The sequence below is a fragment of the Drosophila virilis genome, chromosome 2 (genome assembly GCF_030788295.1).
Source record: "Drosophila virilis strain 15010-1051.87 chromosome 2, Dvir_AGI_RSII-ME, whole genome shotgun sequence".
NCBI lineage: Eukaryota > Metazoa > Arthropoda > Insecta > Diptera > Drosophilidae > Drosophila > Drosophila virilis.
The window spans coordinates 28,083,395-28,107,435 of NC_091544.1; the positions used below are offsets into that span (position 1 = coordinate 28,083,395).

General features: G+C 42.0%; 6 protein-coding genes across 11 annotated transcripts; 2 read left to right on the forward strand and 4 right to left on the reverse strand.

Moving 5' to 3' along the window:
- The first annotated feature begins 831 nt into the window (after positions 1–831).
- Men (Malic enzyme) lies at positions 832–11,662 on the forward strand. Of its 3 annotated transcripts, none has more exons than XM_002056181.4 (4): positions 832–1,092; positions 4,219–5,002; positions 9,607–10,535; positions 10,595–11,662. In XM_002056181.4, exons 1-4 carry the CDS (start codon positions 1,031–1,033, stop codon positions 11,268–11,270), a joined length of 2,451 nt encoding a protein of 816 aa, XP_002056217.1. In that variant the 5' UTR covers positions 832–1,030; the 3' UTR covers positions 11,271–11,662. The 3 variants fall into 3 exon arrangements, with proteins under 3 accessions (XP_002056217.1, XP_015026066.1, XP_015026065.1); XM_015170580.3 differs by lacking the exon at positions 832–1,092 and adding an exon at positions 3,382–3,549; XM_015170579.3 differs by lacking the exon at positions 832–1,092 and adding an exon at positions 3,938–4,052.
- On the reverse strand, positions 10,893–13,935 carry Or88a (Odorant receptor 88a). Its single transcript, XM_002056182.3, has 3 exons — positions 12,669–13,935; positions 12,454–12,609; positions 10,893–12,397 (listed from the first exon to the last, which is right to left on the reverse strand). Exons 1-3 carry the CDS (start codon positions 13,665–13,667, stop codon positions 12,347–12,349), a joined length of 1,206 nt encoding a protein of 401 aa, XP_002056218.1. The 5' UTR covers positions 13,668–13,935; the 3' UTR covers positions 10,893–12,346.
- Positions 13,936–14,018: 83 nt separating this feature from the next.
- dind (diamond) lies at positions 14,019–16,581 on the forward strand. Its single transcript, XM_002056183.4, has 5 exons — positions 14,019–14,332; positions 14,409–14,456; positions 14,522–14,919; positions 14,976–15,177; positions 15,231–16,581. Exons 1-5 carry the CDS (start codon positions 14,318–14,320, stop codon positions 16,377–16,379), a joined length of 1,812 nt encoding a protein of 603 aa, XP_002056219.1. The 5' UTR covers positions 14,019–14,317; the 3' UTR covers positions 16,380–16,581.
- Positions 16,582–17,080: 499 nt separating this feature from the next.
- On the reverse strand, positions 17,081–21,269 carry LOC6632608 (leucine-rich repeat neuronal protein 1). Of its 3 annotated transcripts, none has more exons than XM_032433632.2 (3): positions 21,038–21,269; positions 19,990–20,172; positions 17,081–18,964 (listed from the first exon to the last, which is right to left on the reverse strand). In XM_032433632.2, exons 2-3 carry the CDS (start codon positions 20,011–20,013, stop codon positions 17,414–17,416), a joined length of 1,575 nt encoding a protein of 524 aa, XP_032289523.1. In that variant the 5' UTR covers positions 20,014–20,172; positions 21,038–21,269; the 3' UTR covers positions 17,081–17,413. The 3 variants fall into 3 exon arrangements, with proteins under 3 accessions (XP_032289523.1, XP_002056220.1, XP_032289522.1); XM_002056184.4 differs by having other exon boundaries at positions 19,990–20,221; XM_032433631.2 differs by lacking the exon at positions 21,038–21,269 and having other exon boundaries at positions 19,990–21,018.
- Positions 21,270–21,683: 414 nt separating this feature from the next.
- LOC6632609 (mitochondrial import inner membrane translocase subunit Tim22) lies at positions 21,684–22,558 on the reverse strand. The gene is made up of 3 exons (XM_002056185.4): positions 22,216–22,558; positions 21,964–22,157; positions 21,684–21,902 (listed from the first exon to the last, which is right to left on the reverse strand). Exons 1-3 carry the CDS (start codon positions 22,451–22,453, stop codon positions 21,747–21,749), a joined length of 588 nt encoding a protein of 195 aa, XP_002056221.1. The 5' UTR covers positions 22,454–22,558; the 3' UTR covers positions 21,684–21,746.
- A 188-nt stretch (positions 22,559–22,746) lies between these two features.
- Gos28 (golgi SNAP receptor complex member Gos28) lies at positions 22,747–23,983 on the reverse strand. Of its 2 annotated transcripts, XM_015170384.3 has the most exons (5): positions 23,875–23,983; positions 23,728–23,820; positions 23,471–23,655; positions 23,023–23,408; positions 22,747–22,956 (listed from the first exon to the last, which is right to left on the reverse strand). In XM_015170384.3, the coding sequence occupies exons 2-5, from the start codon at positions 23,753–23,755 to the stop codon at positions 22,854–22,856; spliced, it is 702 nt and encodes a 233-aa protein (XP_015025870.1). In that variant the 5' UTR covers positions 23,756–23,820; positions 23,875–23,983; the 3' UTR covers positions 22,747–22,853. The 2 variants fall into 2 exon arrangements, with proteins under 2 accessions (XP_015025870.1, XP_002056222.2); XM_002056186.4 differs by having other exon boundaries at positions 23,728–23,956.
- Positions 23,984–24,041: the final 58 nt, after the last annotated feature.

Here is a 24,041-nt window from a genome sequence, read left to right on the forward strand (position 1 = left end):
ACAACTTTGTGCAATTGGCAGCGGCTAAGGTCACTGCGATTAACCAACTGGCCAACTTGTGGCCCAAACAGCCACGCAGTCAGAGCCATGTACTCACAGGCGAGGTACACACACACAGGCACACTTTGTCTATAAGGCTGTGCCGTCCAATTAAACAGCTGTGTGGGGCTCCAAGCAATGTGACTCACACATAGCCCCTCCCTCTTGCTCACCCTGTCCCTCACGCACACAACTAAGCTGTCATCGCGGACACAGTGCTGTCAGCTGCAGCTGAGTCGAATGTTATAAACTGCTAAAAATAGCTAAAAATGGCTGAATTGTTGTTGGGGCAATGCACCCCTTGTTTTGCAGCTCCGTGTGGGTTTTACTCAAAGAGATTTGCGTAAATACAAGTAGAGTTGAATTGACTTTTATATGAATTGTGTTCGATGAACAACAAAAAATATTAATTAAAAGAAAACTCTCGATTATGAGTAAAAACAACCACGATAACTTTAAAACTATATTAATGCCATTGGGTAATATATATAGTTATTTATAATAGCTAAATATAAAAAGAGAAGCAGAATTGCAATATTTAAGCTGCTGCCGACTGACAGTCGCTGATCGTGTCAAATTTTAGCTGGAAAGTCGCTGAGCTGGCAACACTGTTGCGGACCAAGGCATCGCGTGCTGCTGCTGGCTGCGCGTGAGAGCGAGCCAACAGCTTAGCTAATGCCATCTCCCTTGCACCGCTGGCCAGCACTCGCCTTCTCCTTTGGCCATGCGACAACATTTTTTGATTGTAACAAGTGGCCGGCTCGGGCTTTAGTTTTAGTTTTAGTTTTTGGTTCAGTTTCAGTCGGATCGGAGCTAATTAGCGGTCGACAAAACACACACAAAAAGCAACAGAAACATTTTTAACATACGTGTTTCAATAAATTGAAGAACTGTCGTCTTGTTTTTATGTTTACTGTAATTGTTTTCATTTGCTGTTCGATTTACAATCAAAATTTATTCAAGTGCCGTTTGTTTCAATTAGAAATAAGAAATGGGTAATTCCAGTTCCATTTGTGCCGATCGCAATGCCATAAGGAATTTCGATGAAAATGGGTAAGAAAACGAAACCAAAAACAAATGCATAACGAAAACAATTGGAAAAAGTGCAAAAAAAACGAGAGCTTTAAAAGATTTAATTTACTAAAAGAAATACGAATACCTATTACGACTTTTAAGATTAAGAAAAACTGCCTGCTTATCCACTGTTAAAATATTTAAAAGACAGAAATAATGCCCTAAAAACTTAAGTTTGCAACTGCAACTTTAACAAAAAGTTGAACTTTTTTATTGACATTTGAGGTGCTTGGTTAAGCTCGGAAATGTTCTATAATTTATCACTTCCTAGCTGTATATTTATCCATGTCCATGTTGTCTTACTAAATTATTTAAGTTATTGTGGAATGGCAGCGTATGTAATTAAATTTAAAAATTATATAGACAAGCAGATTGATAGATAGATAGAAAGCCTTGCAAGCCCCGATAGACGAGCTGTCGATATGAACTAATCATTCAGGCAAAGAGAAAACACATTCTCGGACTAATAAATAATTAATACACACATATAAGCCTAACAACTAACTTATTTACAAAATAACTTGGAAGGGTTTTAGCATAAGCTTTAGTTTAAAGCAGCCGATAACCTGTTGAGAATTACAAAAGCAAGAAATCTGTTGAAAAGATTCTTAAGATTCCTCAAATTAAGACTCATTACACACTAGCTGCAAATAGTATTCACACACACTTAGCACATTGTATTGATATCTAACGATATGCATAAATATCAAAAATATAAACCCTGCTACTTAATGGCCATACTATATACTACAATTATAGATAGTCGACTCTTCCACGCCCACTCTGCTTGGCGGTCCTGTTAATACAACTTGTAATTAATGTTTAACGGTGCGATTTACTAGCGTTTTATTAGCGATTTGCGCGCGTTTCACTGACACTACAAATACACCTGCACACACACACACACACACACACACTCGGGTCGACCCCATATGTAATTTGACAGGGGCTGTGGGCGTGGCAAGGCATTGATAGAATTAATGTGGCTGCGTTACAAACATATTGAAGCACGAAATATACAAAGGTTGTTATAGAAAACAATCACAATATCTGTCGTAAATAATAATAATAAATTTAAAAAACCAAAAAAAAAATAAATAAATAACTCAACAAAAATTAACCCATTAATATTTATGAAGGTTAGACGCATGTGTAAAATATTGCCAGTAATTGCCGGGCCGTTGTTTTACTTTCGATTTTGTGGACCAGCTTTTGGCATTGGTTAACTAAAATACGAGACTCAGGTCCAAATGTACCCTTGCCTAGAAGATAGTATTATTTTGTCACGAAATCTGTTACGCATCGTGAGAGGACATGCGAGGTCAACATAGCCACGACAGCTGAGTCTCTTTTGCATTTAGACCTAGATCTAGATAAAACTTGGAATAGATCGGCTTCACCCCTGCCGATGCCCAACTATCTATTTGTTTTTTTCGAATATTTCAATTACATTTTTACTAAGTGACAGCTTAGCCTCTTAAGTCCTTAAGCTTTAACAAAGTCTACTTCTTCAGCTAAAACCTGAAGCTCAAAAAGTTTTTTAACATATTCGAGAGATATTAAAGGTTACATTTTGTTCTCTAGGCAGAATGAACTGATCATTCTAATCTACTTATATCTGCTTAAATAAGAGAACTAATTTATAAATAGAATATCAATTTACTCTGCTTAATTCAATTTTTTTTTTAATTATGAATGAATAGTTGTTTTCCTATGCGCCTGTTATATTTTGGAATCTCCAGTATCTCAAGTAGTTCACACAGAAAACAGTTATTCAAAAAATGATCTGGTATGATAAAGATCTGATATATGTAGACGTGTGTATGCATAATCTTTTTCAGAGTATATAAACTTTGGCTTGCTAAAAATAATATGCCTCTTCACTAAGAAACACTCTAATCTGAAGCTAAACATGAAATAATAATAATAAAATTAAGCTGATTAAATACCTCTTAATAGTTATTTGAAATTCATATAATCTGCCCCTCTTCAAGCGGACTCGCACGACGCCTCTGATTAGTATGCGAATTGTTTACACGCTCAAGCGAAATGTTTTTATGCCCTGATTGATTGTCATAAAGTCGTTCTGGCCTTATCAGCACTATGTGCATAGTCTACTACAGTCCCTTATGTCCCTCTCCCCCATCATTATTCCAAATTGAGCAAAGCAAACAACGATGAGAAGCACAAAACGTATTGGAAAAACGAGAAGCCCCAACGAAAAATCTCCTGAAATCGCATTTCTCAGTTGAATTTTAGTGCTGCAACGTTTCGGTCAAAAGTGAAAAGTGCTCGACTCTGACCATAAACAAAGCGAATACTATATACATATAATATATAGTCCACATAGATGATAAGGAGGGCATCACAAGTGCTTAGCATGTACGCGACTCTGCATCGCTTTTGCCCATTGAAAACCTTTGGACGGTTCAAGAAGTAAATGAAGATGTAGAACAGAAAAAAAAAAAAAAAAATATATATATATATATATACATTTTACATAAGTTGAACTACCTGTACTTACCTACATTTATATGCATCATATATATAGTATATGCATCATTATCACGAATCGCCGAAGAGGGCGTAGCACTAGTCTTATCTCTTAATGCGATTTGTCTGGTCTGCTGTTCAAGCATCACCTGTTTCTGAATGTTATGCGATAAACTATAAACCCAAAAAAAAAAAAAAAAAAAACTTAATCACTGCAAATATGTATGATTTAACATATTAAAAACACTTTGTTTTTAATGTTTCACTTGTAACTTTTTGACATTTTGTAAATTTAATATATGTATTCTTTAAAATTTTTGGTTTCATTTTCTAAATGCACGTTTTTATAGCACAAACGCCTTGAGCGGATATTACTAGATCACAATGATCAATTCATTTTGTCTAGTTCGCGGTGTGCAAAGCTTGCATAAAAGTTATTTAAGAGCGTATGGATTTTACATCTCCCCCTGCCTCTTCTTGCTATTGATGTGCCGTTATGGTGCCGAGAACTGGGCATTTGTTTTGTCTACTTTACTAACATACACACACAAACACATACAGCGCACTCTCTCCTCACATTCACTCTCTTCCGTCTCTCTGTCTCATTCACAGCACGCCGATTTATCCAACGGCCAATAATTCCCACAGCCCTTCCAATGGCCAAATAACACCATATCATCATCAGCAGCAACAACAACAACAACAACTAAATGAGCACGGTTATTACAAGACCACAATACCCGTTGGCGTTGGCACTGGCAGCGCCGTCAACAGCAGTAGCAGCAAACGCTGCTCTCACTGTCAAACAGCTGATTTGTGCTCACGCGCACTCGTGCAAGAGAGCAGCGGCAACAACAACAACAATAACAACAAAATAAACGCGGCACAGCCAACACGCATACACAACCACACGACACACACATGCGAAAGCACAAGCAGCTGTGATAGTGACTGCGCTGCCGCTGCTACTGCGAAATGGCGCAGTAGTCGTGTGTGTAAAAATCATACGACTACAACGATAACAACGCTCGAATACGAACTTTCCAATTTTGCAAAACTCACAACACAAATCAGTACGCAACGCGACGTTGACGAGGCAACAGCAAGAGCAGTCGAAGCTGAAGCTTTGCCATCACCACCACCACCACCACCGATATTATCCTCGAGCCACTTGCAGCAGCTACAACAGAGCCTGCACGAGCTACACCAACAGCAAACGCAACAACTTATTGGCAAACCGAGCAACAATCTACAACAAATACGACGCTACAGCTGCGACATGAGCAAAACCAACGATCTGCATCGTGATCGCCTCGGTCTTTGGGGCACCGGTGACAACGAGATTGTCGGCAACGTCTCTGGACTCGAGCGCCTGCAAAACAAACGCTACAACAAGGTAAGTTAGAAGAAGAAACCGCTTGCTACCCATACGTTGGAATAGCGGAAAAGTACCAGCATAGAGCACACAACAGACAGAACGGGGTTGTTTCGGATATACATATATATGTATGTATTTGTAGATATGTATATACTAGAAACACACACACAAACACACTCCAAACGCCGCATTAGCAACATGTTAGACTGATACACTGTAAAAAACAGCTGATGATAAAATAATGTTTCATTAAATGCGGTCTTACCTAATTGAAAGTTGTGCTCATATGCATATAGTATTAGTTGTAAAACTATGATAGTTATTTTTGCTCGTAGCACTTCATTGAAAAAAAGCTGACGAAAAAAAGCTCAAGTTTTGTCTGCTAAATTTATGCCACAGCTGCAAAAAACAAAACCAAAACTCATAAATATTAAAAATAAATAGCTATTAAACATAAATGTCCGCTAACAATTTTCTCAGCAAAAAAAAAAAACAAAAAAAATTACTGCTGCCGGTTTGCTTGACCTTTAGATGACATAGCCAAAGCAAAACGTCCGTCCACGCGCCGCACTGGAAGACCAAAGCTCGTGTGGAATTTTTTCTTCTTTTAGTTTTTGTAGTTTTCGTTGCTCTTCATATAGTTGATGACAGCATGGGGGCATAGAAAATCAATAGAAAGTATTGAACAAGTGTGTGAGCACGTAATTGAATGCCCGACAAACTGACCAATCAATTAACTGTGTATTTAACTACACGCAGCTTACCAAAGTGTTAACGCAGTCAATTTGGTTGCACGCATTTTACCGTGCACTTTGCATTTTCAAGTTCATTGGCAACTTGCAGATGCAGTCACTTCTCTCTCCCTCTCTCTCTCTCTCTCGCCTTTGCAATTCGCCTTTCCGCATTTATCGCGCAGTTAAGCATTAAATTTACATGCAAAAAGAGAGAGACCGGGCAGTGAGAGTAAGAGAGAGAGAGAGCAGAGGGTAATTATGCGTGCGGGAGCAAACAATGCGCATGAGCTTTAAAGGAGGGTTAGGGTGGGGTGGGGCGTGTCTTTTATGTTTCATACAATGAGCATGCTTATACAAGCAATTTAACGTCTTAAGAAAAGACAAGTCCCGTTAGTTAGTAATTCCTATTATATGAAAACGTAACGTAGAACAAACGCAAAATATTAAATATAATGACAATATAAACATGCGGATATTTCATTATTACATTGATTTTAAAAACAATACAAATAATCACAAAAAAAAAGTAGCTAAAGGTGACCCACAAAAGTTCTCAAGGGCTCTTATCAAAGTTTTCAAGTGCTTTCATATCTATTAGTATATACTTTATACTCTATAGTATTTGTATGTATTTGACTTGAACTGATTTGCCCCTTAAAGGAAACAGCTGAGACTGTTTCTATATGCATCAATAACACACATATATATAAATATTGGTGAAGCTCATGCCCAAGACTTTGTCCATTCGTTTCCATTGCATAATGGAAATGTTTTCCAATTCTTATCGCAGTGCATATATACTAAATACTATCAACTGTCGCACCCACAAAACTGACCTACGTCAAGCACTAAATACAGTTTAACGTATAAACTTGACTAATGAAAACCTTTATAACATATGCTTTCATATATATGGATGTGTATGGCACAAAATATTTGTTTAGATACAACAGAAAAAAATGAGGTAGACAAAAAATCATTTGCATGTTTGCCTAACTTATCCGCATATTGTTGTTTATAGGAAATTAAAGAGCAGGCTAAGCATTATTGAGAGCAAGTCGACGTTCAAATACGCTTACAGCACAATTGTACAAACATTAATATATGTGATAAGAAATAGCTAAGGTTAAAGTACTTGTGCGGCATAGATGTTATAGCTAATGTGCCTAATGTTAGTGTATGCAAATTTAAATAATTAATACGGCCAATGTGCTCCGTGAAGCGAAACTGTGAACTTGGTTACTTCAGTAGTTCAATATGTAAATAGCTAGAGCATGGACTACTTGGAATACTTGACATAAAGAATAGCTGGAGAAAAAACTTAGCTCGAATATCATTTTAGGATTAACATTTGTGATGACAGAAAATGATGAATGTTGTTTCAATGATACTCAGAGTTCTGAACGCAGTTTTCGTGGGTTCGATCCCTCAACCAATCGCAATGCTTTACACATCGGCCTGCGCAAGCGTTTAAACTTAGTTGCAGGCAATTTTCCATAAAAGAAAGCCTTAGCTTGTGCTTAAAATAAAATTGGTTGAGACATTTGTTAAGCTTAGGCAATTTATGCATCTGCAGCTTGCGAAACGGCAGCCCACCCTTCGCACCGCTGGCCCACAATTCGCAATGCATTAGCAACAGTTAGCACACACACCGCGAAGACCTTTCACCTTTTTTTAACAGGGTAAGCAATTTGTGTGAAATTGTCTGTGTCTGTGTCTGTTACGGTGTCATCTTTTGTTGTAAATTCCGCTGGTTTCGTCATCGCAGCCGCTTTGAAGTCACGCTTACCGCGCGCACGCTTATCGCCAACGGCGGCTGCCCCCTGATAATGAATATGATGATCGACATCCCGCCGTGCCAGACACCGCAAATATATTTGTATTTCTTGTTTTTTTTTTTTTTTTGCAATTTTGTTGCAAAGTTTTATGCGTAATATAACGCTTGCTTATTGCGTATACGCCGTGTGAGGCGTGAGGCGCTCGGAACTGCTTGCTGTGTGTGTGTAAGGTGTATACAGCTATGACTGTGTGTGTGTGTGTGTGTGTGTTTTGGAACGGTAGCTAACGTGTTGCCAGGCAAACGATCTCGCGCACCGCCCGCTTATCGTAGATCGTAGAGCGCAACATTTCAATGTCAACGGTGTCGTTTTCAACGGTCTCGCACTCGCTATTTCATCAGATCCAATGATGACGTATCGTAAATAAACGATAATTCGAGCTATTCCAGAATGTTTGGTTTTCCTATCGGTTAGTTAATTACCGCTGACTACGCCTTAGTTAATTGCTTTCAGGCACTCAAAGCCATTTTTGGCTACTCATCCATACACGCTCCCGCCACATGGGGTAATGATTTGATTAGATTAAAACTAATTTGCTGTTTTCTGTGGTAGATTTCCACAGCTCGGGCAGGCGCATCTGATGTTAATTTTCACGCCCTAATTGAACAATTTTGCCCATTCACATATTTATTTCTACTCAAGTTGAGTTGGCAAGAAATTTACCCAATTTATGACGCACTTTTGAGCTTTTTTTTGCAATAAAACCCAATAGGTTTCGTCTTGTCTTGTTAAGATTTAAACTTCGTTTAGTCATCAGATCTTAAATAGCAATAAAATTAATTTATTCAATTTGCTATTTTTACCATTCAAAAGTACGCAATATGTAGACTTAATGTGCCCAAAACATGCATATCTGATCTCATGTATATAGTTATATATGCAAAGCACAATTACGCAAACTGCCAATTTAATTCAACAAGTCTTTACTATACTATTAACAGATTTTTCTTTAATTTGCAATCATCTAACTTCACTTCAAACGATTTGGCTATTATTTATTATTACAACAAATTGTCAGGAAATTACAATCATGTTTAAATTTTAACAGGAGGTTCAAATCTTCAGAAATTACAGTATAGAGAATATTATATCTTTATAAAAAATATGAATAATGCATTCTATAAAACTCAAACTCAAACTTCTTATAAAACTCAAACTAAACGCTTAGCCCTGACTTGAAGGTATATTTATGCACATGTCAAATGCACAAACGTTAACTTCCAGTTATTCTTTGTATTGTCACGATTCACGATTGCCTTCAAAGAATGCGCTTCTGCTTTCATGTGCAATTTGTCAGCTAGCCTCAGGCATAGACGCTTCCAGGGAAGTTGCACAAGCAAAAAAAAAATAATATTATAGGTTGGGAAAAACGTTAAAACACATATTTAGTTCCATAAAGTCCATATCAGTTAATTACACAATAGCATAAACAAAAAAAAAAAAAAAACTTTAAGTACAAACAATTGAGCGCTTTCAAAAGTTGCAAATCATGCTCTGAGCACTCGGCTGGGTATCGAGGTCGCGGGTTGAGTCAGCAAACGGTTCGACTTTCAAATTGAAGCCCCTTCTAGCCGCATCGCATTTGAATACCGGTTCGTAATCGCGCGTATATGGTCCGAGACGGCGACAGCTGCTTGACCAGAGATTGACTTTGAACTTCAAGCATATTTCGCATGCAAATCTCGCTGCCCATCAGATTTGACAGTGCATCCGGCGAAGGTCAGTTAAGAGGCGTCTGTCATCGCCTGGGCACGAGCCCGAGCACGGTAAAGCGCGCCGCCAGGTTGTCTGTGGCGCGTGGCGTTTGATCACACGTTACGCAAAGGTCTTCGATTGATAAGTGTTTCAGCCAGATAATGAAATATGTGAACAGACGGCCGTTGAATAAGCTAATCAGCAAAAGAGGTCGGCGGTTCAATTCGCGGGTCAAACGATGGGCTTTGGCTTTGCTGCGACCTTACCTTATCACATTCTTTTCTATTTCAATTGAAAAGCCATTCCTTGTAATTATAATTAATTTAATTATTATTCTTATTATACTTTATGTTAGGGTCTCGCCTTTACACATGAGGAGCGCCAGGTGTTGGGCATTCATGGCCTTCTGCCGTATGTGGTGCGCAGCGATGATCAGCAGGTGGAGCATTGCCGCATTCTGCTGAATCGTCTGGAGAACGATCTGGACAAGTATGTGTATCTGATTGGACTCTCTGAGCGCAACGAGCGTCTCTTCTACAAGCTGCTCAGCTCGGACATTGCTCACATGATGCCGCTGGTCTATACGCCCACGGTGGGCTTGGCTTGCGAGAAATACAGCCTGGTGTTCCACAAGCCGAAGGGCATGTTCATCTCGATCAAGGACAAGGGACATGTCTATGATGTGCTCAAGAATTGGCCGGAGATGGATGTGCGCGCCATTGTGGTGACCGACGGTGAACGCATCTTGGGCCTGGGTGATCTGGGCGCCAACGGCATGGGCATACCCGTGGGCAAGCTCTCGCTATATACGGCTCTGGCTGGCATTAAGCCGCATCAGTGCCTGCCCATCACCTTGGACGTGGGCACCAACACACAGTCCATACTGGACGATCCGCTCTATGTGGGTCTGCGTCAGGCACGCGCCACAGGCGATCTGTATGATGAGTTTGTCGATGAGTTTATGCGCGCCTGTGTGCGCCGCTTTGGCCAGAACTGTCTCATTCAGTTCGAGGACTTTGGCAATGCCAATGCCTTCCGCTTGTTATCTTTGTACCGCGACAAATACTGCACCTTCAATGATGATATTCAGGGCACCGCGTCTGTTGCTGTCGCCGGCTTGTTAGCCTCGCTGAAGATCAAGAAGACACTGCTCAAGGATAATGTGCTGCTGTTCCTGGGCGCCGGCGAGGCTGCGCTTGGAATTGCCACCCTCTGCACCATGGCCATGAAGGAGGAGGGCCTGAGCGACGAGGAGGCCAAGGCACGTATCTGGATGGTCGACAGGTAAGAGCTTGTATGAATCTCTGCTGGCAATCCATCTAACCCACCATTTTCCTTGACAGCCGTGGCGTGATTGTGCGCGATCGTCCAAAGGGCGGCCTCACCGAGCATAAACTGCACTTTGCCCAGGTCAGCACGCCCATTGACACCTTGATGGAGGCGGTGATAAAAGTGCGCCCCAATGTGCTGATTGGTGCCTCCGCTCAGGGCGGTGCTTTCACTAAGGAGATTCTCGAGAAAATGGCCGAGATCAATGAGACGCCCATCATATTCGCCCTGTCGAATCCAACCAGCAAGGCTGAGTGCACAGCCCAGGATGCCTATACCTATACAAATGGTAGATGTATTTTTGCATCCGGCTCACCGTTTGCACCGGTTACCTACAATGGACGCAAATTTTATCCGGGCCAGGGCAACAACTCGTACATCTTTCCGGGCGTGGCTCTGGGCGTCTTGTGCGCCGGCATGCTAACCATACCGGAGGAGGTGTTCCTCATCTCTGCCCAATGTCTGGCCGAACTGGTCAACAAGGAAGATCTAAACAAAGGCAGCCTGTATCCGCCACTTAATTCGATTGTCCAATGCTCGCTGGCAATAGCTGAGAGGATTGTCTGTTATGCCTATCAGAATGGCCTGGCCACCGTCCAGCCCGAGCCCGAGAGCAAGCTGGCCTTCATCAAAGCTCAAATGTACGATATCGACTATCCACGTGCCTTGCCAGCCACCTATCCCTTGTAAGGGGAACCCTTTGAAAGAGTCAACTACGGCACATTCAGCTACTCAACTCGTCGTGCACCAGGATATTCATCCTTTCCTCACGTTGTCGTCGTCGCGTTCAGTCTGACATTGCAGCATACTTTCCATTCCACTTGCTTCTATGAGTTGCCGTACGAATTTAGCCGCGGGCATCAACACCAGCAACAACATGGATATGTTATTTATTTTATAGTCTCGCACACATCCTTTTTATTAGCATCCTTTAACACATGTAATAATCCTACGAGAAAGCTCTATTCAGTTTGTTTGCTGGCCCAAGTTGAAACCGAGAGAACACACCACGCTGATATATAAAAAGAACAAAAACAAAAAAGTGTACTAACAAAAGATAATCATTTTTATGATGCTGATATGTTTGTAAATGGGATATTAATATGATAGATATATTTGTGTATACAAATTCTATGTAAACGTGAACACAGACTATGCTAAGTACATAAGTTATATAAAAATAAAATAAATAATACAATAATAAAAAACCATATTTCATTGCGATGCAATAAGGTGGCCGAAATTCGAGATTAAGCTGACTTCCACTTACCACGTGATAAATATTTAACATCACTGTTAAATCCTAACAGTGTAACCAGGCTTAGTTGGTTAAATACTTAAAAAAATGTGCAATAATAAAACGAACTAAAGCTCTACGAAATCTAAAAGCTAACGAAATGCAAATGAAATAATATCACGGTAGGCTTCCATGATTAAAAACAGATTAAAATATGCAGTTAAAACAAATCAGTACACTACAAAAGCAAGTAGAAGAAAGAATTTAACATTAATGTTAAATGTTAATAGGGTGATAAATCTAAAAGAAATAATTATTGATTGTATAGGCATAGATTTCAAGCGCATTGCAGCTCGCAGAAGGAATTGAATTAACATTAATGTTAAAACCAAATGTTAGCCAAATATGTATAGAGGATACGCGGGCAAGGGGAACCTACGCAAAGTGAAAGTGTGACCAGGCTAATTTGAATAACTATAGATTTGGGCTAAAATGTGAAACCGAAGAATGCCCAAGCCAAGCCTTAGATTTATTGTCGGGACTTGAGAAAAGTGAATAGTCTGTACGCCAGCTGCATAATCTGAAAAATAAAGATATTGATAAGTGCACGAAATGCAAAGAGTATCTGTCACTTACATCCGAAAAGTGTTTCATATTGATCTCGACCAAACCATAAGCTGTCAGCTTTCTGGTACACTGAGCATATTTGATCCAAATTAGAATCAACTTGCGATACATCTTGCTGCCCATATACCAGTTTTGATTGTACAGAGCCTCATTCAAACGGGACGACTTAGGAAATCGTACATATACATATATTGTATAGGCAATAAATATCTTGGTTAACTCACGGCCTCCTCGAGCTGTGTGCCACGCAGACAAATCTCGAAGGTGAACACCACCAAGGCCAATGTGGGCAAAATGTACTTGATAATCATCAGCGGATCCTGGTTTTCGGTTATCAAATACAAATGGAAACATATGGATGTGGCGCCCACAAGATCAGTTATCAGAATCGCAAGCTTAAAGATGTCATTGAATTTATCGCATATCAAATTGAGCTGCTGGTGACGGCGGATCAGGCCACAGATGTGCTCATGGAACTGCCTTTCATCCATAGCTTGGTAGCTATCGACCGCATTGAGCGCCTCCAGCTGCCTGCAAAAGCAATCCAGATACATGATGACCTGGGCCTGCATCGTGTTGAACAAGGTGTCGAAGCTGGTGAAGAAGGTCACGCCCACCAGCATGCAGTAGACATCGTAGAGCCACACCAACGGATAGACTAAATGATTCTGCCGCAGGTCATAGGGCAGCCAGCCGCCAAGCAATTGGTGATCCAGCAATATGGGCGCATTCCTGTCCTCATAGGTGAGAATGTATGTGACGACCGGTGTGAGACAGAAGCCGGGTAGTGCATAATTCGCATAGAGTCCCACGTAACCGTGTCGCCGGTGATAGCGCTCGAACACCTGCGGCACATTAAGCACCCTTTGCGAGACCAAATCCTTGGGAAATTCCCGGTCCAGCACATTGAGAAAATCGACAATATCGTGTCGCTTGATAAACATCATTATGCCCCGAATTGTGAAATATATCGATATGCTCAGCACGGGCAGATTCTGATGGGAGGTCTCGCCCAGCTGGATCGATCTTAGGATGTCAAACAAATTGATGCCAAAAAACCAGACATCCAACAGGAAACCCGCACGGAAAACCAATTCCGACTTGTTAATCAAGCGTCCATCCGCATTTCGCACGAATTGAAAGTGCAGAAAATGAAAAACTTGCTGATATTTTTGGAATTGCAGGAACTGCTCAATTTTGATGGGCTCATCTACTGCGTCCATTTCGAAATTGTAGAAAACACTGTAAGGACGTGCTGTGCGATGCGTCCTTATATGCAAATCTAACACCAGCCATAAATTGGATAATTATTGCCTATCAGCAGCTATAATTGTCTGCAGGTTGCATCAATCAGGACTTTGATTGTTTAATTGTTAGTTATAAGGTGGTACTTAATGCTATGTGCTAGTAGGGAGCGTGCGAATAACTAAGTATTAGGTAGTATTATTAATTATAATATTTTGTTAATGCAGTAAATACTAATCTATATATATGTGTAAGACCATTTTTGCAAATAGAAATTTTTGTTTGATTTCCTGTTTGACAAATAGAAAACTTGCTTAATGTATTCAAATATATCCAAAATTTAATTCATTTCAGTCTGGAATGTTTAGTTCAAAATTTACCGGTTCTTGCATTTAAATCCTATTTATCGTTTTAATGTGTCGATAAGCCCCTCAGTCTTGCGCTTACGTTACGCAGTATCGCGCCTACGTACTCATCTTGCGTTTACGTTTGTTTTGATTAGCGCATGGAAAATGCTATATGTTAGAGCGAGATATCAGCTCGGTTCTTTTCGCAACGTAAATATTGTCAACAGCCAATGCAATAAAACATTGAATTGCAGTGTAAAATAAATTTAAAATAAATAATAATGGATAGGTTAACGGTAAGCCACACACACACACACAGAAAAAACTTAATGTTATATGACTAATCAGTGTAACCACTCAAACCGCGCACAGGCATGTTTCGAGCGACCTCAACTGGTCAATGAGCTGAAGCAGAAACAGGTGAGAGCCGTCTCGAAAATATAAATATAGACAAACACCTCTAACGATGCGCTACACTCGTATAGGCCATAACAGATCGTCTGCTGCAGCGGATACTCTATTCGAAACGTCTGCTGGTTGATCATGTCGAGGCGCTTGAGCAGTGCATGCAACAGCATCAGGCAGCGGCGCCCGGCCGGCAGTTGCTGACCACGCGGAATGCCTGCCTACTGTTGAGCGGCACCGTCCTGCAGCACCTGGTAACGCCGCGTGGTCTGCGACTGTCGCTGATGCCCTCCGTCCTGCTGACGAGCACCTTTGGCGCCCTATATGCCGTCAAGAGCGTCTTTGTGTGCCGCAACAAAATTGTTGAGCGCAAACTAGAGGAGCTGGTGAAGACCATTGATGAATTTGGCAATTGCATTAGACGCAACATGACCTACTTTCAAGAAATTATCATTATGAAACAGGCAGAGTTAATTGAGTAAGTGCATCAATAATACAAGAAGACGAATGTCCTTAACTTGGCTATCCGCGCAGATCACGTCAAATAGAGCGCGCCTGGGACTGCATAACAGCGGCTAAGGAGGTTACCGAAATACTGTACGATGCCACACGAAAACTGGAAGTTGATTATCCCCTACCAGCCAAATATGGACCCTACTATGCGCCCATGGAGGAGCTGCGCGAATGTGAATACTTTAAGAACAATGTCACGGACTACAGCCCGAAGCACATTAAGGTGCGTTTGTGTATTACCATTTTTATGCCCTACTAATCTCTTGCATGCTGCAGGACTTTCACAACATATTCGCCTATGTGCAGTCGCAGTATTTGCTGCGTCTGGCGCTCACCATTATGACGCGTCCATCCATTTCGCAGCTGAGCGAAGATCTCGTGAAAATAGACAAACTGATGCGACAGCTGGTTCAGGAGGAAGAGCAGCATTTCCATAATCTGTCGCTGGCCATGCAAAACAAAAAGAAACTGGAGCTCGCCCAACTGCACGCGACCAAAATCCAACAACAACCAAGCGGTCCCATTTTTGTACTGCAGCATTCATCCCTGAAGCTTAGCGCCTGCATGGTGGCCGTGGCCGGCGAGTGCCAGGCACTGGATGTCACGCTACAGCAGCTGACAGCAGCCGAGGCAGCCAACAGAAACAATGCGGACCAGTTGGTGGCCGTGGCGCACAATATGCGTGGCATTGAGAATGCTTTGGCCGTTTGTTGTGATGATTTCCAGCGCCTGATGCTGGTCTACAACAAGTTTCTGAATAGCAAATTAGGGTTGGGCATCGATGAGCCCGGTAAAAATAAGTCGCCAACCAAGGAGCAAGAGTTTCCGGACAGCATTTTACGTGTCGAGTTCTCGCAGAATCCCGGCGAGCCGCAAAAGTGCGATGACTTCTATGCATATATGTACGATGAGCTGGATGCGCGGCAGTACGAGAACGACCATAAAGCACCATATTCCACACCCGAAAAGGAGCTGCTCAATTTCGAGAAGCGCATCACCAAGAGCAAATTCAAGCCTGTGCTCAGGCAGCTCAAGGATCGCATAGATCCCATACGCCGTGTTATGCTGGAAAAGGAACGCGAAGTGCTCACCGCCAAGGGCATCAATGTGGATGCGCTGTTTGGCAAAGCGGAGCAGCTAGAACAGCCACAGGACAATCGCCTTACAAATGCCACAAGGCACAGCGATGACGATGCCAGCGACTCTGACTCTGACTCAGCGGATGAGGCAGCTGATGCGCGCAGCAAGCAGATTAAAGAACGCGATAATTTTGCCGAAATGCGACAATTTCTCGCCCAAAAAGAAGCCGTCAATCTGTTCCAGCTGAATCCACAGATGCATCAGCTGCTGCTCCAAAAATCAAACGAACAGCTGGCCCGGCCAACAGCTGCTATGGAGGAGGAGCTGTTGGAAAGCGAGTGCTAGACCCAATTAGCTAGTGTTAGTCACATTATCTCAATGTTTATCATTTCATCTTTATAATGTATGAGATAAGCGGCCCAGCTGCGTCGAAAGCGCCTTCCACAATAGTTTCTTATTAACTTCTGATCGTTTCGATTTCTATTATTGTTTTCTACTCCCCCTTTACATCCAAAGTCACTTCAAATTAATAAACCAATTTACAGAATATTGTACTAAGTTCTAGTATGCTCAAGTCCTACAGTAAATAATTGTCGAATCTCAAAATATTTGGGATTTTGCTGATACAAAACCAACATCAATTCATATTGTATAAACTGTGATCGTGTGATCTAGAGGCTTTGATGATATAGAGCTCGCTCGCGCTATTTTTAGAGGGAATTCATATTCATAAATTGTAATTTCTGGAAGCTTTAGTTTTCTATGCTTAGTAGGAGTTTTTCAATTTTTATGTATAAAAACATGTGAATATGAAATTCTCAAAAAAGAAGCACCAACTTCTTAAACGCGATCACAGTATTTATTGTGTTTATTTGTTTATATGGAGAAATAAATCTCAGATGCTAGACTTTTTGTTGGACTAAGGATTTCTATGGACTCAAAACTGGATTAAAAAAATATACAATATATTTAAAATGGTTGAAAAACATTAAACAATAAAAATACAAATATCTTTGTAAGAGAAGTAAGTAAAAATATCTCTGCAATATTTATATAAATGCATTTTATTTCACAGTAATTAAAAGCTATCGAAACTTAAGTACAATACAAACAGCGATGGCAACACTAGACACTAGGGATATGGTGGCAGGACTCCTTCAGGGGAGTTCCGATTTAAATATGCATATGTCTATATATGTATGTATATATATGTCTGCATATATATATATATATATATGTATACAGCATAAACATGCACGCAAAGTCTTTGTTTTCGTAGTGGCTGCAACACTTTCGTGGACATCTTTGGCTCATGGTACGTGCAGCAGGCGTAAAAAAAAAGGGGGGTGGGAGTGGACAAAAACAAGGAGGCCGCCCGCTCAGGCATTGGGTGCACCCGTTGTGGTGCCTGCATTGGCGGCAGCATTATTGAATTTGCTGGTAACCGAAGCCGGCTGCAGCTGCGAGAAGGCGGACAGATTGCTGCCGCGCACACTGGTGTAGCGTATGGGCTGGACGCCGTAGTCGTTGCCCTTGAGACGGCGTCGCACGCAGACCACAATGAAGCCAATGATCAGGCCGGCGACAACCACAACGCTGGCAATGATGACAGTGAGTATGATATAGCGACGACGCAGAAATCGTGGCGGATCATCCTCGACGGCGCGATACTTTTTGGGTATGACCATATTGCAGATTTGGTCCGCCGTCAAATTGGTCAGCGGCAGACCGGCCAGCAGATAGGGCGTATCGCAGCGGGCCACAGCACTGGCTGGCTGGAGCAGCACCTGCGGTGCACCGGCATGCTCCAGCGCCTGCAGCAGCTCGCAGCTGCAGTACCAGGGATTGCCGGCAATGGCCAGGCTGCGCAGGCGCGGCCAGCTCGCTTGAGTTGCGTTGCCGCTCACGTTCAGCGTGAGCGTGGTCAGGGCATTCTGTGAGATGTCCAGCTGTGTCAGATTGCGGCTATGCCGCAGATCCGACAGCTCCAGGCGCTCCAGCTTGGGATTGCGTGCACAGTCCAGCTGCTCCAAGGCAGGCAGCTGCAAGGCGCCCAGCTCAATGCTGCGCAGCATGGCTATTTCACTGATGTTCAGGCGACGCAGTGCGTCCAGCTGCTGAAAGCTGTGTGCGTCAATTTTGGCCAGAGGATTGCCCGCCAGATTCAAGTGCAGCAAACTCTTGCCCAGCTGCTGTATGCTGGCTGGCACCACAGCAAACTCATTGCCAGAAATGTCCAGCTGGTAGAGATTGCTGTGGTGTGCAAAGAGCTCGGCGGGCAGCGTCAACAGACCGTTGTGCGACAGATCCAAGCGCTCCAGATTTGTGATCGACGCCAGGGACGCTGTGGTGGCCGCATCCAGCACACTGAGTCGATTATGGGCCAGCGCCAGCTTGCGCAACTGTGGCGTATGCTCGAAGAGCTTGCGATCCAGGCGGGATATGCGATTGTGGCTGAGATCAAGATCCTTCAGTGCAATGGGCTCATATCTGGTCGCATTGAAAGGGCCGCGAAACAGTGCCGGGTGCAGTGCATCATCTGCGATCTCATTCCAGCTAAGGTACAGACCCTCCACATTGGGCACGTCCATAAAGAGCGGCTCCTGGAGCTGCTGCATGCCACAGTGGCGGCACGAAAAGGTCAGCGTTGCATTTGTCGCCGGCAGCTGCTGCAGCAGCCGAATCTTGTTGCCCGAATACGAGGCGACAATCTCCATGCCCGCATGCTGGCTGCCAAACTCCGGTGGCCAGCGCGCCAGTATATGCCCGAAATTCTTCATCGCACAATTGAGCGTCTGGTGCAGGCGATGGTTGTTGTCCTGGGCACTCAGGCAGGTGCATGTCTCGCAGATGTTAGCCACAGCCTGATAGGGTATATCCTCGTGCTGGGCAACTCCCAGGCTGAGCAGCAGTGCTGCCATGCTAAGCAGCTGCAATATATCAAGTGGCATTGCATAGATTATATATATTATAAATAATGGATTGTTCTATCTTTAATAGCAGCTATTAATTGGCTACTTGGTCCAACAAGCTGTCAATGAGAATCTTGAAATGAAACCTATTATTCAATAGTTTACTTATTTCAGCTCTTACATCATTTCTGTAATCTTTGCAACTGGGAGTAATCGCCTAAAAGATACTCTGTTTTTTTTTATTTAAGATTAAAATTTATTCATTTTATCTGGAAATTACAATTGAAGTTCCTTAGGGGATATCTCGTCATCTGATACATGAAATTGAAATTAAAATTTTTAACAAATTCTTTATCGTATTGCTATGCGTAGTCTTTATCGTATGTTTAGGAAATTCTATATCGTATTTTGATATTCATAAAATCAAAATTTTTATTTTAAGGAAATTCTTTATCGTATTCGTTTAAATCCTGTTTAAATTTCTAGCGAAAATTTTGAACAAAATACTTTTGAAACTCTTTTGAAAATGGCTTTTCAGAATTTTTTAAAATTTTATTTAAATATTGCTTTATATATTTATATTTTATTTATATATGTTTATATTCATACAATTTATATTTAATTTCAAAATTCGAAAGTCCACGTAAAACATATATAATTATTTTTTATAAGAAAGCGTATCCATCGATTTAGTTAGAAGTTATCCATGCGCTACTTTCTTACTTTTGGATACACATTTATGCATTCCCCTAAAATATAATTATCATCAATTCATATAATAATAAACCACAACTTTCTTGAATTTCCAACAAAGTTACTTATTGAAATTTCCTTTTCGAAATAGTTCTACCATAAAAAGGTTTCCCTAAATAGAAAAAATATACTATATATATATATATATATATATATATGTACATATGCACAGAATTTTAACTGTATATTTAGGTGCTTCATAGCTGACCCCAGAGAAAACAATTTCAGATAAGATAAGAAAACAGTTCGAAATTTGTAGCTAGATAGATTATATATTTTTTTCCACTCACCAGCAGCAAAAGCTTGCACTTCATGCTGTACACGTAGTTTTATATTGATATATTAATATATTTTGTATGTCTGTGTTGATATTTCTTTGATCAATTGCAATCGAATGCACAAAACACTTTAAGTATTTAATTACATGCACTTCTCCGAATTGCAGTTGTGTTTCTTATTCGAATTTGGCTGCGCTGCGAAATGAACAGTTACCCACGAACGCTTTTCGAAGTCGAATTGGAACTAACGTGAATGATTCAAGCCGCGGGCCGTGGGTTGAGGCATTATTTGTTTTGATTAGATATCAGCTGAGAGCAGCACTCTCTCTCTCTCTCTCACACACACACACACACAACAAGCACATACTTTCGCTCTCGACTAAGCCGCATTAAATGTAAGTACAGTGTGTCTTAAGTAAAAGTGAATTGCATTTGAGTCACGAGCAGACTGTTTTGTTCTGTTGCAAGGTCGTTAATATTGATGCGCTCAACAGCAGCTACGAGTTTTTGTTTTGCTTTTGTCCAATTTGAAATATAGAGTCCTATATATGTGCATATGTAGTGACAATGATAAGATAACAAATTGTGCCAAGCCAACAAATATGCGTCTCAACACAGTTGACTCAGCTGCGATCTCTGCCGTTTGAAAAAAAAATAAAAAAAAAAACAATGGCAGGCACAGGAAATATTAAAGAAATGCCGACTGGCGACTGCCGCCAGGCCGTTCCAATTAGATTCGAGGGGCCAATTGCAAAGGCAACAAGCATGTGTCACTACGTTTCATTGAACTTTGCGCCAACGTCTATGTATGCGTGTGTGTGTGTGTGTGTGTGTGTGTGATACAATGAGGCAAATTGAGCTGTTCGAAGAACATGCAAATTGATGCCAACAACAAATACCAAATGGCGGCAATGTGAGCTCCACAGTAAATAAGAAAAACAAATAAATGTTTGTGGACGCTGCTGTGTGGCAATTGGTTGCATAAACACAACAGAACAGAACAGATCCCTCTGCTGAGTCATCGATATTTGTGTTTTCTTGAATTTCAATTATTTCATACTATAATATATTGGTTGTGCACACGCTTAGAAACCGCAGACAACGTTCCACGCGTCGCCTTTCAACTTGCAACCTGAAACTCGTTTCGTTTCGTTTCTTTTGCTGTTGCACTTTTGCAGCTGCCGCCGAGGTTCATCCTCGTTCTGCTCTTAAATCAAACTCGCGCACGTAACAGAAACCGAAAGCGAAAACGCAGCGACTGCGATCTTTACCTGCCTGTTGCTCAGATTCAACTGAAACTGGAAATCGTAGAGGCAGCAGCAGCAGCAGCAGCAGCTCGGGCATTCTCTGTCCATGCTGCCTTAAGCTGGATATCGCTGGCCGTTCCCACAAGCTGGATACGACTGGCACTGCCCTTGCCACCCGTACCCTCCTCCCTCCCTCCCAGCCATTTCGACACAATCGACGAGCACCCAAAACCGGTCGTTGGCCGAATTTGAGTCTGTGGCACATTGTTTATGCCATTGCCTTAATATTTATGTGTGGCAGCTGTCTCCTCTATGTAGCTATGTAGCTGCCACCAAATGCAGTTATGGCCAGCGGAAATGCTCGTCGTGATTGGCTCGTTAAACGATCTTTTGCAAGCGTTTCCGGTGCGTGCTGCAACCTTTGCGGCAACTTTGAAGCGTGCATTAAAAACGAATAGATTTGTAATTAAGAACAAACATTTATACGAGCTAGACACACACACACACACACTTTTAGTGCACCTATCTCATATGCATATAGTAATCAATCGCCGAGGAGAACGCCGCAAAGCCCAGGCCGCCAATGATGCCGGCCTTAATGCCCGCTCGCAGGCCAATCAGGCCGCCCGTAATGCCGCCCGCATAGGTGCCGTTGCGCCAGTCGGTGACGCCGCGTTTCTGGCCAAAAGAGACATCAGTTAGATAAACAATGGTACAATTGATAGGCACAATCACTTACACTTTCTATGGTGCACTCGACAATGGAGAATACGGCGCCAATGAGGGCAAAGTTCTTGGCATACGAATGCGTTGTGGAGCGCATCTCGCGGAATACTTCGCGCGCCGTCTGTTTCTTTTCATTTGCGAATGGATCGGCCATGTTTGGATTCACGGAGGCGCTGAACAGGCCCAAGGCTGCGCCTAAGCCGTAGCCTGCAAGAATGAACACATGTAAAATGTTTGTGCGGCAAAATGTTTTGTCTAGACTTACCCATAACACAGGCCATGGCGCTTTTGAAGGCGCAACTTTCCACCGCTGTTTCAATGAGCTTCTCCTCGTTTGTTTTAATTTGGACCGGCCCATTACTTTTGGGTATTACAATATTCTCACGATACCTGTTCAGGTTGCCCACGAAATGCATGGCCATTCTGTCTAACTCGGCGGGGTCTAAGACGCGCGGCTTGGCGGCCTCGCCGGCTTTGGGATCAATGTTGGGCATCACCGACATCGTTTGCCCTTTAGTTTATAATTATAGTTGTTTATACAGTATTTAATTGAAAAAAAAAAAAAATTGGAAATTTGTAAGCCGTGTGAATGTAATCTGAATTGTTATCACATCGCAGGCAGCAGCTGTTGCGCCAGAGTTGTCGAGTCAGCAAACCGTTTCGATAACACACTTATCGATTGTACTCAATTTAACGAATCGTCAACATTTAAATTGTAACAAGTTATCTTGTTAGACTCTTCATTTCCGCTCGACCGAAAGTTTTACAGTATTTGGTTTATTTATGGACTTGCATCTACTTAAATATTAAATTTTATTGCTATCACAAGTTGATTATACACATACATATACCAAAAGGGAAAATATAGAGAAATAATCGAAATTGTCAGAAATGTATCGAGACCTAATTAAAAGCATAGATCAGCAGAAGGATGACACAGAAGCCTATGACCGCGCCCAGAATAAGTGAATCTCGTCGTTTCTTGATATTAATGCGCTGTATCAGACTGCAAGAGAATATGAAAAATCTTTGATAAGTTCCCTACACAATTTAATCATATTTATTGCCTCACCTTGATATCAATGGAAAACGATTGGAAATGTCGTTGAATCGCGTCTGCAGACGCTTAAAGGCCTGTCGCTGTGCATGCAGGTTGTCTCGCGTCTCGATGGCAATGTTTATCTGATCGTTGACCATGTTACTGGAGCTGCTCAAGTGACCGCTCTCCTTCATATACATCTCACGACGACTCAGTCCAGATATCGATGGACTCCCACTTGTGGCTAGCCCAGAGCCGCGTAGCAGCTCCTCGCGCTCGATGCGCATGGTGTGATTGGCGCAAATCTTGTTAAACTCCTGCCTGTAGCCCTGGAGTATTTCCCTGTGCCGCTGCAGCGTGTGCATAGCCGCACTTCCCGTTGCCGGCAGCTCCGACATGGACTCGTTGAGCGTCGACAACTGCAGGTGCACACAATTTGGGTTTAAGGCTATAAGCTCGATAAAACTGTGCTCCGATTTACCTTTTCGAGCATTTGCTCTATTTCGCCAGACAGCGAGTCGAATACATGCTCGCCCAGCAGAGGTGATGTGTCAGCAGCGCTGCTGTTGCCGCTGCTGAGGCCGCCGCTGCCAGCTCCAATTTTGCTGAACGCCACAAGTTTGAGGTCAATTTCATTTTCCAGGGTGCGCGCCTGCTTGCGTAGCACTGGGCATGTAGCATATCGATAGATGGTATCAGCGGATCTAAGCGTGTAAGTATGTTAATACAAATATTTACCGTCATAGCTGGAGCCAACCATTTGCATTTGATTACAATATTATTTTTACTTGCAGGCACAACAATGAAACGCAGCTAGATCTGATGCCAGGGCTGCATTAACAGGTCATATGGTATTTTTCATTCACGAATTAAAGGCATGCATACCGTTAGCTGCAATTGCTTGTTGCTCTAAGCTCTAAAAACTGGTTTAATTAAACAATTTATTTTTGTTCATAAGAAAGAGAACAAAATAAAAAAGACAACATTAGAAGCACATATGGTCAAGTATTTTAAAGTGTTTTCCAAACTGTTATCGATAGTTCAATATCGAT